General features: G+C 44.5%; 1 protein-coding gene across 1 annotated transcript; it reads left to right on the plus strand.

Moving 5' to 3' along the window:
* Positions 1 to 6,927: 6,927 nt before the first annotated feature.
* LOC111162049 (endosulfine alpha) lies at positions 6,928 to 15,057 on the plus strand. Its single transcript, XM_022526236.1, has 4 exons — positions 6,928 to 7,130; positions 8,850 to 8,975; positions 10,234 to 10,400; positions 13,295 to 15,057. Exons 1-4 carry the CDS (start codon positions 7,074 to 7,076, stop codon positions 13,308 to 13,310), a joined length of 366 nt encoding a protein of 121 aa, XP_022381944.1. The 5' UTR covers positions 6,928 to 7,073; the 3' UTR covers positions 13,311 to 15,057.
* The last annotated feature ends 325 nt before the right edge of the window (positions 15,058 to 15,382 follow it).

Below are 15,382 nucleotides of genomic sequence, written 5' to 3' on the forward strand. Positions count from 1 at the left end.
CTTCTAACAGCACTGACCAGTTTTACCTTAACGGTGTTTCTCAGATAAATGGAAAAAGCCTAATGGAGGAAAAGAAGTTGGAAAGGAGAGGTCCAGACAATCTAAAAAAAGAAGAGGAGAAGGGAAGAGGGAAAGAAGAAGAGGGAATGAGGATGAGGAGGGAGGGAAAACAGAGGTTTGAAGAAAGAGAATCTACCTGCTTGGCTGCCCAAGAAACCCACCAGTGATACTCTTCTTAAGCTTTTCTCTTTCATGTGCCTGGGCTCAGTCAGTTAAGTGTCTGCCTTCAGCTCAGGCTCATGATCCCGGGGTCCTGGGATCAATCCCTGTGTTGGACTCCCTGCTCAGGGGGGAGTCTACTCCTTCCTCTGCTCTTCCCTTGCTTTCTCTTGCTCTCCCTCTCCCCCAGATAAAAATAAAAATAAACCTTCTTTCTCCTGCTCCAGCCTCCTACCTCTTTACCCACCCCACCTCCACTGACAGCCTTTTAAGGTTGAAAGCCCTTTGCTTCACTCCCTTACAAGTCTTAGGTAGCACATTAAGTTTCATTAGTGATCCATTCTTTGGGGTTATAATTGTCCCCTTTCAGCTGAAGACTCTTTTAAATACAAAAACTACAACAAAGAGAAAGCTACTACCAGTAGCTGACACCAGGTACATTTTCTTCCTTTTCTGTGATTTTCTCTAGGGCCTTCCCTGGGCCAATATTTCACATTGTAGCTGTTAGTTAAAGTTTATGTGATAATCCAAATTTACAATGGCAACTGATAACTGATTTGGTATCTTCTGGGTAACATGTTGGCACTTTAATGCAACTTCAATGGAACTTCAATGGAATGGAAGGCCAAGATGAGGTATTTATGAAAAGAGGGGCTTTTTTGTTTTCAGGGAAAAAAATTATAAAAGACTTTGAAATGAGCAAAGGGAATGCCTAGGTGGCTCAGTCCGTTAAGCGTCTGCCTTCAACTCAGGTCATGATCCTGGGATTGAGCCCCACATTGGGCTCCCTGCTCAGTGGGAGCCTGCTTCTCCCTCTCCCTCTGCCAGCTGCTCCCCCTGCTTGTGCTCTCTCTCTCTCTCTCTGTCAGATAATAAAATCTTCAAAAAATATTTTTTTTTCTTTAGCTCTGTACTATTCTGATCACTACTTTTCCTTAGGCTACACTTCAGGCCCATTCTAAGTATATAAGTTTGTAAAGGAGGCAAGGAGAGGATATAGCTTGGTTAATTTCCTGTTATTCCCAGTTTAGCCCATCAGAGGGCGCAAACAGCATAGGTCTTAAACCAAGATATGTCAGCAGTCTCACTTCTTTTTATTGGCCATTCTTCTGTAGCATGTAGCTAAAGCACTGACAAATTTTAGTGTTATTCCCAGATATCCCATCTCATACTCTGTGAACAGATTTAGGTCCTGACTTGAAAAATTCAGACATAGAGAAGAAAAAAATCCTGAAAGATAAATTCAAGTTCCCTTCTCTCCCTACTCCTTTCCTCCAATTTGCTCTTCTTGCTTTTCTGTAAATGGCACTTCACTGAGGAACCTGGGATTCATCCTTGGTTCTCTCCTCATCTTTATTCCCCACATCCAATATCCTTTGTCTCTTTAGCTCCTCTCTGTTCACATGGCCCCTGTCTTTGATCAGGCCTCTCAAGTCTTGCCTGGGCTACCATAAGTCAGAGGTCAAGCTGGTCTCCCGCCTCCCTCCAGACCACTCTCCATGCAGCTACCACAGTTAAATCTTTCCAAATCCCAAGTCTAACAATACTGTTTTCTTGGGGTACCAGGGTAGTTCAGTTGTTAGGCGTCTGCCTTTGGCTCAGGTATGATCCCAGGGTCCTGGGATCAAGCCCCACATCAGGCTCCCTACTCACCGAGAAGCTTGCCTCTCCCTCTCCCTCTCCCACTCCCCCTGCTTGTGTTCCCCCTCTCTCTCTGTCTGTTAAATAAATAGGGAGCCTGAGCTCAGATGGTTAAGTATCTGCCTTCAGCTCAGGTCATGATCCCAGGGTCCTGGGATCAAGTCCCACATCGGGCTCCCTGCTCCTGGGAAGCCTTCTCCCTCTGCCTCTGCCTCTCACTCTCTCTGTGCCTCTCATAAATAAATAAAATAAAATCTTTTTAAAAAATTAAATAAATAAAATCTTAATAAATAAATAAAATATTAAGTTCATAATGCCACCTTTAAAAAAAATAACAGTACCATTTTCCTGCTTGAAATTGGGTTCCCCTTTGTCTTCATGAAACACCAAAACTTTAGCATGATTTACTAATCTCCTCAGGACCCCAGCGACCTAAACAGCTTCATGTTTTGCTGTTTCTACACAGGTTCCCAGATCAGCCTTATCTGTAGACTCTCTTTGGGGAGTTTTTCAAAAATACAGATTGGGCTAGTAGGATCTCTCTTCCCCGAGGAAGTTGTTATTCTTGCTATAGTTTCTTTCTCCCTTTCCCATTGTCCTCATTTACCCTCTAATCTTTTATAAGATAAGGAGGTCCTCTAAATTGTCTTCCTTTCCTCCCTCCTGCTGCCTACCAATCTCCAACCTTCCTATTCATCCTTATGGTCCCAGTTTCGGTTCTACCTTGTCTGAAACATTCCTTGACCAGCTCAGCCAGAGATGTTCTTTTAAACACTTACAAATACCAGGGTGCCTGGGTGGCTCAGTGGATTAAAGCCTCTGCCTTCGGCTCAGGTCATGATCTTGGGGTCCTGGGATCAAGCCCTGCATTGGGCTCTCTGTTCCGTGGGGAGACTGCTTCCCGCTCTCTCTCTGCCTGCCTCTCTGCCTACTTATGATCTCTCTCTCTCTCTGTCAAATAAATAAATAAAATATTTAAAAATAAATAAAAAATAAACACAAATACAACTTATTTGGTAAGTGTCATAGATATTACCTAATATTGTAGGTATTACAATGTGGTGCCTTATGTATTTAAATAACATATATGTGTTGGAGACCTATAGCTCATTCTCAACATAGAGGTCACAGTTACCCCATCCTAACCTCCTTCCCTATGATTATGCTCTGAGACTTCCACATTTGTGACCTCACATTTACTTGATCACATCAAAGTCAGTGACTTTATAGCCATGCCATATCTGCCATCAATTATAATTATAGACTAGAGCTCATCATAACCTATAATTTCTCCACCTTCTTAGATACACAGTGAAATTCCCCTCTCACTGCAACCTCCTACTCTTCTGCCTCCTCCTGTCATTCCCACCAAATCTGAGCTTCATCTGTGTCATGGCCAGTTCTTCATCTCCTTTCTATTCTGTCTTTCCTGAAAAGCCTAGATGACCAACAAACCAGCAAAGCAATCTAGACTTCCTCATTGTCCTCCCTCCACTGCTCCTTCTTTTGCAGTCCTTTGCCCTTGTTAACAGGATGTCTGTTTTCTCCATTCCAAGGCAGTCAGGAGTTATTGACGAAAGCCCCAGTGATTAGGACTATTACAAATGCAGACCCATCCAATCTCAGATCTTTCTTGCTGTTTTGAACCATTGCTATTTTCTTTTTCTTTTTCTTTTTAAAGATTTTATTTATTTATTTGACAGAGAGAGATAACAAGTAGACAGAGAGGCAGGCAGAGAGAGAGGGCGGGGGTGGGGGGGGTGGGGAAGCAGGCTCCCTGCTGAGCAGAGAGCCCGATGCGGGACTCGATCCCAGGACCCTGAGATCATGACCTGAGCCGAAGGCAGCGGCTTAACCCACTGAGCCACCCAGGTGCCCCAAACCATTGCTATTTTCTATAGTGCTGTTTCTACCCCCATTTCCCCTAGATTCTCTATCCCACCCTTCCATCCTTTTTATTCTCCAAAGATTGATCTCAGAGAGCAAGGCCATTCAATGTGACCTCCCTAAATGTTTAGCTACTTCAAGATCTCTCTGTACATTTCCCCTCCAGCCTGTCTGCCTCTCTCCCTCTTGATCTAATGATCTCCTCTGAGACTTTAATTCTTTCGTTATCTCCTCTTTAAAATGGATAATTACATTTTTAGTTTCTCTCAATTAGACCCTTGCCTTTTCTGAAAACATGCTTGAATCTTTACTGTTTTCCAAAAAAGAAAATCCTCTACTGCTCCCTCTTCAATTCATTGCTCTGATTCCCTTCTTTGCCTTACTGTTCAATACTGTTACCACTTCCTCACTCTTTAACCACATGCAAGTAGTTATGTCCCCACCATCTTTTTTTTTTATTTTAAGATTTATTTATTTACTCTAGAGAGAAAGTGAGAGCACACACACACACACACACACACACACACACACACACGCTGTGGGGAGGGGCAGAGGGAGAGGTAGAGAAAGAATCCTCAAGCAGAGCCCCTGCCAAGCACAGAGCTCAGCGGAAGTTGGGGGTGACATAGGGCCTGATCCCAGGACCCCAAGATCTAACCCAAGTGAAATCAAGACTTGGATGCTTAACCAGCTGAGCCATCCAGGTGCCCCTGTCCTCTCCATCTTTAATTTCTCTGTCACTTTTTTCCTCGTTCTTCTCCTTACCCCTTTGATCTTGTGTATCTGTGTCCCTTGCCACCTTTTGCCCAGGTTTCCATCTTGGGGCTCTTTATCTCTTTCTCCTTTGGTGATATCATCTGCTTCCACAACTTTATTTACATTTATGTGAAGAAGTTTTATTCATAATTACCTTCTACTTTTCTCCCAAACTCTAGGTCTACATTTCCTAGACCTCTAAATATTTAGCTCTGGAGGAGATCTCAGAGGTCTTTATCTAAGGCTTCATTGCCTGGATATCTCCACAAAATGGCCCACTGGTTTTAAAAAGTCAAAATGAAATACCTCATCTTATGTCTATTTCCAATTCCATTCCCACATTGACTCCTCTTCTTGAATTTTTTTTTTTAAGATTTTATTTATTTGACAAGAGAGACACAGTGAGAGAGGGAACACAAGCAGGGGGAGTGGGAGAGGAAGAAGCAGGCTTCCCACCAAGCAGGGCTCGATCGCAGGACCCTGGGATCATGACCTGAGCCAAAGGCAGATGCTTAATGACTGAGCCACCCAGGCACCCTTCTTCTTGAATTTATTGTTTCTGTAGTATTCCTGAAGCACATGGGGTCCTAATTCCCTATATGCATTCAGCTGTTAATCCCAAATACTCCATTGCCAAAGACTTTCTCAGTTAGATTCACAGTTTTCTACACTCTCTAGTTTAGTATATGTGCTGCCGAAGCGAGCACTGCACTCTCTAGTTTAAATCCCAATTATCTCCCACCTAGAATATTGCAGTACACCCCTGGCTAGAGGGCCAGGTCTCTGGTGTCTTTCTGCCTGGAATTCTGAATTATTTTTATTCATTACCTCCACATTAATCTTCCTAAAGGGCAGTTCTGATCTGCCACTCTCTGGCCTAAAAATCTTAAATGTCTCAGATGGCTTACTAAATTATTCACAAGTTCCTTATCCTGGCATTTAAAGCCCTATATATCTGCATTCAATTCTGTTTTTCTGGCCTTCATTTTGAGCCCTGTACCTAGAATACCCTTCTTGCCTTCATCTTTACCCAGCAAACTGCTAAGTTCTTTAAAACTTATTTCTGGGGTGCCTGGGTGGCTCAGTTGGCTAAGGGTCCAGCTTTTGATTTTGGCTCCAATCATGATCTTGGAGTAATGGGATGGAGCCTCCACCCCCCAACACACTTCAGGCTCTGCACTGGTATGGAGCTGGCTTAAGATTCTCTCTCTGCCTCTTCCCCCATGCCCCACATTCTCTCTTTAAAAACAAAAACAAAAACAAAAACAAAAACAAAACTTGTTTCAAATACCACCTCCTTCATGAAGTCTTTTTGGGGGCTGGGGGTGTGGAATCTAAACTGAATTAGTCTTCCTTTGAACCCCTATAAGCACTTTAACACGTTTATTTCAATGCTTACCAGATTTTGCCTTTTATAATAATCTGTGATTTACAGTGCTTCCGGATTTTTCCAGAAGTACACCTAATTATACAGAAAATTGAGCAGATAGTCCCAAGACTGTCACAAGAAGCTGCCTGGAAAATTAAATTTTAGTATGAATTTTTGCATTGTTATCAGTCTTAAACTAATGTTTGTTTTTAATATAAAAACTGTGGACTAAGCCTCCAGTAAGACGTGTCTAAAATCTCTTCTTAGGGATTTAGGCTACACCTGGCACACTGTGAAAACCCTCCCCTCATGCCCACTAAACTAAGCTTTCTAAGGGCAGAGACTGTCTTACTCTGTATGTACCAATGTAAAACTAATACATTACCATCTACACACAAACACTCAAATACTGTTGAACTGTGTGACTCAGGATACGTTAACTAATGTTAACTGTATTTACTAAATGTTTACCATGTACCTAGAACTGTGCTTTCCGTTTCAAGAACTTATTCTCCATGGGCTGACCTTGAACAAGTATAAAACTGTACAGATGAGTTAAATCATGGAACGTAAAGCCGTCTGTGCAAGACAACTTGGTTTGGGGGTCCCAGTCTCTCCGTACCACACGCCAAGTACATCTGCAATAGTGATCAGTACCAACTTAAGGTACACCCTGACCTCCAAATTATTTTCTGGAGATAATTTTCTGCTAACACTGCGCAAAGCTTAATCCTCTCCAGCTGAAAGTAAACGGTCTCCATCCTTCCGCTCTCCAATTCGAAGCCCAGCAAAGCCTTCCGGGTACCAAGCGCTAGAGCTGATGGAAATCTGGTCCCACCAAAGGAGCAAAAATGCCAAGGCTAGCAGCGCCGCCCCTAGGATCCCCCACGGGCTTCCAATTGGTCCTTGGGGCTCACTCTCATTCCACATTGGTGTTCCAGCTTGCCTGTCGCCTCCAAAGAACCCACTTTTAGCCAGTAACTATTGGTAGATCGTTACGTCATTGTCCCAGCTACCCCACTCTCATTGGCTCCCATTGGAAGGGGCGGACACAACGTCACAGGCAAGGGCCGCCATTTTGACTGAGAAACCCTAGTGACAGGAGCCGAAGAAGCAGCGCAGGTTGTCCCCGTTTCCCCTCCCCCTTCCCTTCTCCGGTTGACTTCCCGGGCCCCCTATACTCCACAGTCCTGGTCCCGCCATGTCCCAGAAACAAGAAGAGGAGAACCCTGCGGAGGAGACCGGCGAGGAGAAGCAGGTGAAATGGAGGGGGTGCGGGCGGGCGAGTCAGGGGCGACTGTGAAGGGCGGGAGACGGTCTCCCACCAGTGCGGATTGGTCGCCATGGTCTCAAGCTCTACAGGGGTTGGCCACTACTTGCATCACGCCGGGTGAGCTTCAACACAGCTTGCAGCTCTGGCGCTGATTGGTTGGGCCCATTGTCAGTCAGTACCTTCCTCTTTCTGATTGGCTAGTAAGCCTGCCGCTCTATTTATTGAAGCTGTGCTGTCATTGGCCAAGCTTGGGCACGGGGCGGGTGTTTGGAAACACTGGGTGAATGAAAGGGGGCCGGTGGTACTGGGAAGCGATGTGTGTTATTGGTCAATGGGGGTAAATGACCTAACAACCCGGGCCAGGGCCTCGCATCAGAAAGCTAGAGGTGGAGGTAAAGACGTTTAAAAGATCGGCACCGAAAAGAGAGAAGAAGTAACTATTACGGCTAGTTAAAGGCGGCAACTTTCTCGAGAGACCTATTTTGACGGTTAGGGATGGTCAGTTGCCCACCCTCAAGTCAGGAACGAATAGGCTTGAAGAGGACTAGAGTTCCATAAAGAATAATGGAGGTTAAACCTAGAAAAGACAGCAAAAGAGTCGTGACAAGAAAGACGCCACCCTCTTTCCACCACCACCCCGACTTCCAGGGCGGTGGAACTTAGTTCACCCACAATTCTCTGAAGAAAATACCCCAAGTAAATCTCTTCTTGGGGCTTGTATTTGACTTACAACATTTAGTATGGGGATCAGAGGTTCGTGAAAGGCAGCTGGTTATAACTGCCGGATTGTCAAGGGAAGGGGATATAATTGCATTAAAAGAGCCACAAATTTGGCTTTAGGTTCTTGTTTAAAAAAAAAAAAAAAGCCATCAAAGAAAAGAGCATCGGGGCTCACAAAAAGCAAAAGAGTAATAACAACAGTGTGACCCTCCTGCAAACCAATTGAATGCTCTTGGCATGTTCCCCAAACTTCCATCACTTGCCCCACTTGGGAAGGTGTTGACTTTTTGGCAACAACTGTGAGTAAATACTAGTGAACCTCCTATATCTTAATTTTCCTGAGCTTAAAAATAGTGTCATTTTCATCTCTGTCTACCTGTCACCTTCCTACCTAATGTTTATGGAAATACTGAAGCGATGTTGTTCCATTACTAAGGTGGAGGTTTTTGGAGGCCACATAGCTCTAGTCTCCTCCATAGAGAGACTCATCAGATGACTACCTTAGACTCTGGAAAAGAGAACATCTCAGTAGAATTATCCCATTTAATTTTATGTTTGACCTATACTGCGTGTTAGGGACAGCCAGGGAACTTTCCTATTCATCTTGGGTTACCAGAAGCCCTGGTTAGCTTTTTTCTCTCTTTGTCTTCCCTAGCTTCTATGCTGAATGAGCTATAGTGTGCTCTTGATTGAAGTATTTTGTTTAGCTGTTATCTTTAATCCAGTACTCTCAGGTCGGGGTGGTTCCTTAGGTGTAGTGTGAGAAGCAGCTGGTTTTGGGGGGGGAGGTGCTGGGTTTCCTCACAATACAGTCATTTTGAACTTCATGGATTTGAACAAAGTTCTAGCTTTATTTGGGAGCAGAATAGAAACAATGTTTACAAGAGGTGGATCACTAGGAAAAGTTAATAGTATAAAGTTATTAGATATTAAAAGCAGTTTCTTCTCAGTTTTTAATATAATTGGCCCATTTGTTTCCTCCAGGACACACAGGAGAAAGAAGGTATTCTCCCTGAGAGAGCCGAGGAGGCAAAGCTAAAGGCCAAATATCCAAGCCTAGGACAAAAGCCTGGAGGCTCTGACTTCCTCATGAAGAGACTCCAGAAAGGGGTATGGGACACAATCTCTTATCCTCTTACTTTGGAGCCAAAGGGGGCTTTTGGGATGAGAACTGTAGAGCTTCTCCTAAATGCTTATCTGGAGGTTTTGTTGTTGGGCAGTAGTAGAGAGCAATTAGAAACTTTTAAAGAGCAAGGCAAATGATTATAAATCCCTGATATGGTACCAAACAGGATATTAAGGCTTAATGTTGAAACATTTGGGTATAGGGGCATTAGGGGATTGAGGGAAAGAAGGACATTAGAAACTGAAATGCTGACTTCCCCAGGCATATGTGTGTTTAGATGGTGGGAGTTTTAGGACTGAACTTTTTAAGATGAGAGCTAAATTTTGGGGTGCGTGATTTCAAAAAAAGATCAAACCATCTGTCCTCTAGACTTCTTCAACTTGAAATGAATAGATTTCTTCAGACCCTTGAAATTAGTACCAGTCATTAACTGTACTCCCTCAAGAGACATTTTTTCATCCAGGGTAGCCCTCCTTACCAAGCCCTCCTCACCAAGGGAGGGTGCGCCTCCTGATCAGGTTTCTCTGTCCCCAGAGGTACCTAAAACTAACTGAGGGATTATAAGTCATTAGACTGGGGTGTGTTCCTAGGTATGGATGAAATGGACAGTAAAACAGATTCCCTGTGGAGAATCCTAGTTATTGAGTCTTAGTCACAGATGATGATGTGATGCTGATTTGCAGTTTACCTTGCTGTAGGCAAGGCAGGCGTGGGCAGGCTGTCACAGCCATGGAACATGTGTGGGAGCAGTGGGAGTCAGAGGAAAAGTACATTATCCTCATGAATAAGCCCAGTTTCTATTCATGGTCTGAGGGAATCATTTCTAATTTTGAGATTGTTGACTTGAGGTTGCCAGATTGATGCTTCTTTATATCTTATTATTTATTTCCTTGGCACCAGATCATTGGGACACTGACCGGTCCTCAGTAAGCCTTTATGAATAGTCAGTAATTTGGTTGAACCATACAGTACTGATGGTTGTATAAAGGATGTAGGGGCTATCTCTTAACTCCTAAAATCTATACTGTAGCAAGGAAACTACTTACATACCTGAAAAGGTCAGAACACAAAGGGGAGAAGACATAGTACATGTACTTAATGCTAAACTCTGTGTGCATGAGGTTAATCAAGGAAGACTGGAAAGATCTAAGATGATGAGGGTTTATAATGGATGTGAGTCTCCTTGCTTTTGAGGTAGGCCAGAGTTCCTCATTCACTTAAAACATCCCTCTTGTCTCTTAGCAAAAATACTTTGACTCAGGAGACTACAACATGGCCAAAGCCAAGATGAAGAATAAGCAGCTGCCAAGTGCAGGACCAGACAAGAACCTCGTGACTGGCGACCACATCCCCACCCCACAGGATCTTCCCCAGAGAAAGTCCTCTCTCGTCACCAGCAAGCTTGCGGGGTAACCTGGGCCCCCCCTCTGTCCCCTTCCTCACCCGCTGGACTTTTATATATCCTAAGCAGGGATGGAACGAGCGCTAGTTAGCTCTTCTCAGCTTGCTAGCCAGAAATGACTGTGATTCTGCTGGGGGCTGCTAAGAAGGTGATGTGGGTTGGAAAGGGGTTCTGAGTTCATTTCTTTGATTAAATTGACATTTCAACACCCTCACTGTAGCCCAGGTAGGGATCCAGGAGTGAGAGACTAGGATTGGATATTGCTGCAAATGCTCTTTTTTCTTTTGTATGAGAAACTGCAGAGATGTGATTTTTCCTTTTGGAAGAGACTATCCCAAAATTGGCTGGGCTAAGTCTTGGGAATAATTCGGTAGGTTTACATCCAGAGGCTAACCTGACATAGCTGGGAAAGGTAGAGTGAATGAGATCTGTTTTCTGTGCTTCTAAGTGTTTTTTTCCCTTAGGCTGCTATTGCTTCGTGTTTCCATTATGGCAGGTTTAGAGAATCCTCAAAAAGAAAAAGTGGTTTGCTTGCCTAAAACTGCAGTGCCCACTTAACCTCCCTTACTCAGAGAGTCTCTAACAGTTGGCCCTGGCTCTTACATAATGTAAAGATTGGAGCACATCATTTACATGAAATGGGTACCTTCTCTCTCTCTTCCAGCATGTTGCTTTTGCAAGTATGGGGTAGTGGAAAGAGCACTGGGTTTGGAGTTAAGATATGTGGGTTCTAGCTGCCCTCTGAGCAGAACTGGTGTGTAAACTTGATCAAGTCATTTAACCTCTATGGATTTCTATTTCCTCATCTGTAACAGAAGTGAATATAGATAGGATTGATTCAAATTTAAAATTAATTTAACTGCCAGCTGAAAAAAAAGTCTTTGCTATTTTTGTAAAACTAAATGAGGAAGACCTGTGGCTGAGCCCACAGAGGGGAACCATTTGAGGACTGCATGCGGAGAGAGGACATTGAGATTTGGGAGGTACAGATTCAGTCAAGGAGGCCTCAGAAGTATTGTGGTCTTAAGGGTAAAGGAAAAAATTCTAAGCTAGCTAGCTTCTATGGAAGCTTCTTGCCTCTGGCCCCACCCACTCTCCTGGCCTCCAGTCTGAACCTTTGCTACAAAAACCTGCTGTGGCAGCCCAGCTGTGGGCCTGAGCACACATGCTCAGTCACACATATGTGGTGGAGTTCCACGTTTCAGATGTAGTCAGATGCCAGGTGTGTTGTTAGGGAGAACAGAAGAAAAGGGACAAGCTGAAGCCAGCCTCCAGGCCTTGGAACTGTGGCAAGGCTAGAGCAGCAGGTTCTTAGGAAGATGATTCACCTGGGAGGAAGCTGGTGGGGGAAGGTGATCAGGGAGAGAAAGCTCTGCCATCTTAGAGGTAGGTAACTCAGCCCCTGTGCGATGAGTAGCAGCAATGCGGACTCGTGAGCAGGTGGGGGAGAGTGGTGCTAGTGGCCAGCACCTTCACCCTACTTAACTTGGCCTGAATCCTACTGCTGGTTAGCGTAGAGACAGCCAGGAAAAGAACCAGCTGTTCAGGAGAGCAAGATTCTGTAATCCTCTCTTGCCCTCTCACCTCATAAATTCTGATATGCCAAACATTTGGCCTGATGAGAATGACCATGAACTTGCTGATGCACATGTGGGATGATGGCAGGTGTGTATACTTCTTTCCTGACTGGCCATTCACTTTTCAGGCTGTCACTCAGATTGGATAGGAGGGAGTTGGTGAGGAAGGAATGGAGAGAGCAGGATCCCTGGATTCCCTGGCCCCCAGACTCCTTTGACTGTCACTTGTAATTGTATATAATTTTTGTGTTTCTTGCTCCATTCCTCATGCTGTCTTCCTTAGTCTAAAGTCTGTGTGGGAAGGGGAAATTGCCGAACATCCTTGTATAGTTTCCTCAACTGTCGCAGCCATGTTGTACATATAGATATATCATGTTATTATATATATAAATATATATATAATTTTATACGTTTTCTTCATCTCCGATCCTCTCGAATTTTGTACTCTTTTCTTTTCTGTCCGAGCTGCCTTCTCTATTGGTCATTTGAATCCTCAAGACTGAGGTCACGAGTCTGTTTTTTTAGGAAGGAACAGAGGAAATAGGGAAATCAGAAACTGTTGGTCTTGCTTGCTCTCTGTACCTGGTCGTCTTCAAGGCTAAGAAAACAAAGAAACGAGCCACATTGTGTATTTGCCACCTGTTTCCACAGTATGAAATACATCACTTCATGGCAAAGGGTCATTCCCAAATCCAAATCCAAATCACTTCGATTAAACCTAGATTATTAAATCCACTCAGAACAACATGTGTATTGCCAGGCCCCAGTTTCCATGCTATCCCCTCCTTATCACTGTGTGTGTGTCCCCATTATCCCCTGCTGCTGCGGCTGGCTGTGCCATGCCTGTGAAACCAAGCCTGCCCTAGGCCAGGCAGCTTAATCTCCTGCACACCTCGAGTTATTTTGATCTTGTCTAAAGAATTTTCTGTATTGCTTTCATGGGTATTTCCAGAAAGATGGAGAACACTTTGTTTTGCGGATAGAAAAAAACTGAAATTCTCTCCCCCTCTTTCTCTCTCCCCTCCCCTTTTCTCCCTCTCTCCTCTTCTCTCCGTCTCTCTCCCTCTCCTCCGCCCTCTTTCTCCCTTTCCTCCGCCCTCTTTCTCCCTCTCCCCCGCCCTCTTTCTCCCTCTCCCCTCTCCCTTCTCCTCTGTCTCTCTGTCTTCTCTTCAACTCTCAGTGGATTGGATTCAGGCTTGTGCCAGGTAGCCTAATGATTGTTAAGTATGGAAGAGTCATGGGGTAGGGACTGGGATGGAACATCGGGTTTTTTCCCCTATTACTTGACAGTGTTTTCTTTTTCTTCTTCTGTGTTCGTCCACAGTGGCCAAGTTGAATGATGTTGCCCGGGGCTCCGCCAGATCCTGAGACGCTGCCCTCCTGGGTCCTGTGCTGGCTCCTCCCCCTCCCTGCTTTTGCAGCCAGGGGTCAGGAGGTGGCTCGGGTGCGGGCTGGAGAGGCAGAAGCCCCTGCCCGTCGGTGTCCCAGCGCATGGAGCCCCTTGGGCTGAGCACCAAGACCCTGAACCTTTTTTGTTTTACCTTTTTCCAAATAACTGTTGGGAGAAATCTCAGTGAAATCCTAGCGGGGATGGGAGGGGGTGGGGGGGGTGTGGGTGTGGTGTTTAAGAGGGTGGGGTGGGAAATTTGTGGGGGATATGAAATAGGGCTTGGAGTTGATAAAAACATTCCTGACTATCCTTCCTAACCATGTGGCTGGTGTGGGATGGGTGTGAGGGGGAGGAATGGCATAGACTCCAGATGAGTTCTAATTCAGCTCTGTAGAAAAATGCCTTGTTTGCTTGGATGTGGCTGGGGATCTGGTGTCAGATTAAAAAAAAAACAAACTCCATCTGTATATGACAGATGGAAACAGCTCCTCTGGTTCTGCAGAGCAAGCTGAGAACACAGTTAATGTTAATTGTTCACTGAAAAAAAAGTGCTGTCCTTGAAATAGATTTGCTGTGGGGAGAAGGGCAGTGAGTGTGGGGAAAGGGGGCCATGAGCGTGGGGAGCCCCACAGAGCCCAGGAGACTTTTTCAGTATTTGAAATAAAAAAAAAAAAAAAAAATGACGACCCACAAAAAAACACAACCCAGAAATATTCTGAAGCAGTTGGTGTGTTTTATTGGGGTTTGGGGAAAGGGAAGAAAATGAAAATAAGACACCATTCAGGGGAGAAGCTGGTGTGGGGCCTTGAGTTCTAAGGAATAGGGGCCCTTAATATGGGATATGACTGGGCTCCCTGCTTCCATCACTTGGGGAGAGGGAATTAGGGATGTTAGCATATAGATCTGGACTTTTCCTGACTCCTCTCTGTCCTTTTGTTTCTGTAGCTAATGTAGAAGATGCATCAGCCTCAGGTTTTGGCTCACAAAATGAAGGATTTGATCTAAATAGTTTATAATACCTAGAGCTTAGTTCAGGCTAAGCAAAAAAGAAAAGCCCACTCTCCCTTTTCCCTTTTCAGTCTTCCATTCTTTCATAAGTTCTGTCTGTGAAGGAGAAATGTGACCTCTAGTAATAAGCCCAAAGGAACTCAAGCCTTTCTGCTTGTGGCCAGTGTGGGGCTGAGTGACTCCTTTCCTCACCACTTCCCAAGCATGGCCAGAATCCTGCCACTTTAAGAATTTAAAAACTGCTTATGAATGTATTGTAGAAAAGAAAGATACCAAAAAACTCACCTCTGTCTCCCTGACACACACAACATTCACATGTGGTAGTCTACTTGCCCATTTTACCCAGCTTTGAGTAGGAGAGTATATTATATTTTCCCAAATGTGATTGGCTTCTCAAATGAGTGTGCACCAGGGAAGATAAACAAGGTCCAGTAGGCCTAGATATTCCAGACAACTCTTGAGCTCACTGAGGGGGGAAGGATACTTCCAAACCGGACTAGGAATGTTGTTCTCAGCATCTAACTCATTCTTTCTCCCTAATCAGAAGTTTTCCAAATATGTTCAGCTACTCAGGATGTTACTGACTTGTTCTCTCCTGATTTAGCCAGGGGATTGTGATGCCTCCCAACCGTTGGCCTTTCTGAGTAAGCTAGTGATATGGAGATGCATTAAAAACATTCCCTGCCTTTGTGGGGTTTATTGTCTTTGTGGAAGAAAAGTTACGCGGAAGTTCACATACTACTTCAGAAGTTATAAACTCAAAACTAGGAGCTACACACACACACACACACACACACACACACACACACACACACTGTAGAATGTTTACTGTGGTGGGGTTAGCGAGTCTTCTCATCCTTATTCCCCTTAAACCAGTCCCATGATTTTTTGAGCATGCCATCTCTAGTGTATGTTTGCCAGGTGGATACAGCTGGGGAGTGAGATCAGTGAGGCTGAATGTGGGATCATTCAGTGCAGTATCATTTTTAATACAGATAAAGAAGTGGAAGTATA

Source organism: Enhydra lutris, unplaced genomic scaffold (genome assembly GCF_002288905.1).
Source record: "Enhydra lutris kenyoni isolate GAN:26980312 unplaced genomic scaffold, ASM228890v2 scaffoldscaffold88, whole genome shotgun sequence".
NCBI lineage: Eukaryota > Metazoa > Chordata > Mammalia > Carnivora > Mustelidae > Enhydra > Enhydra lutris.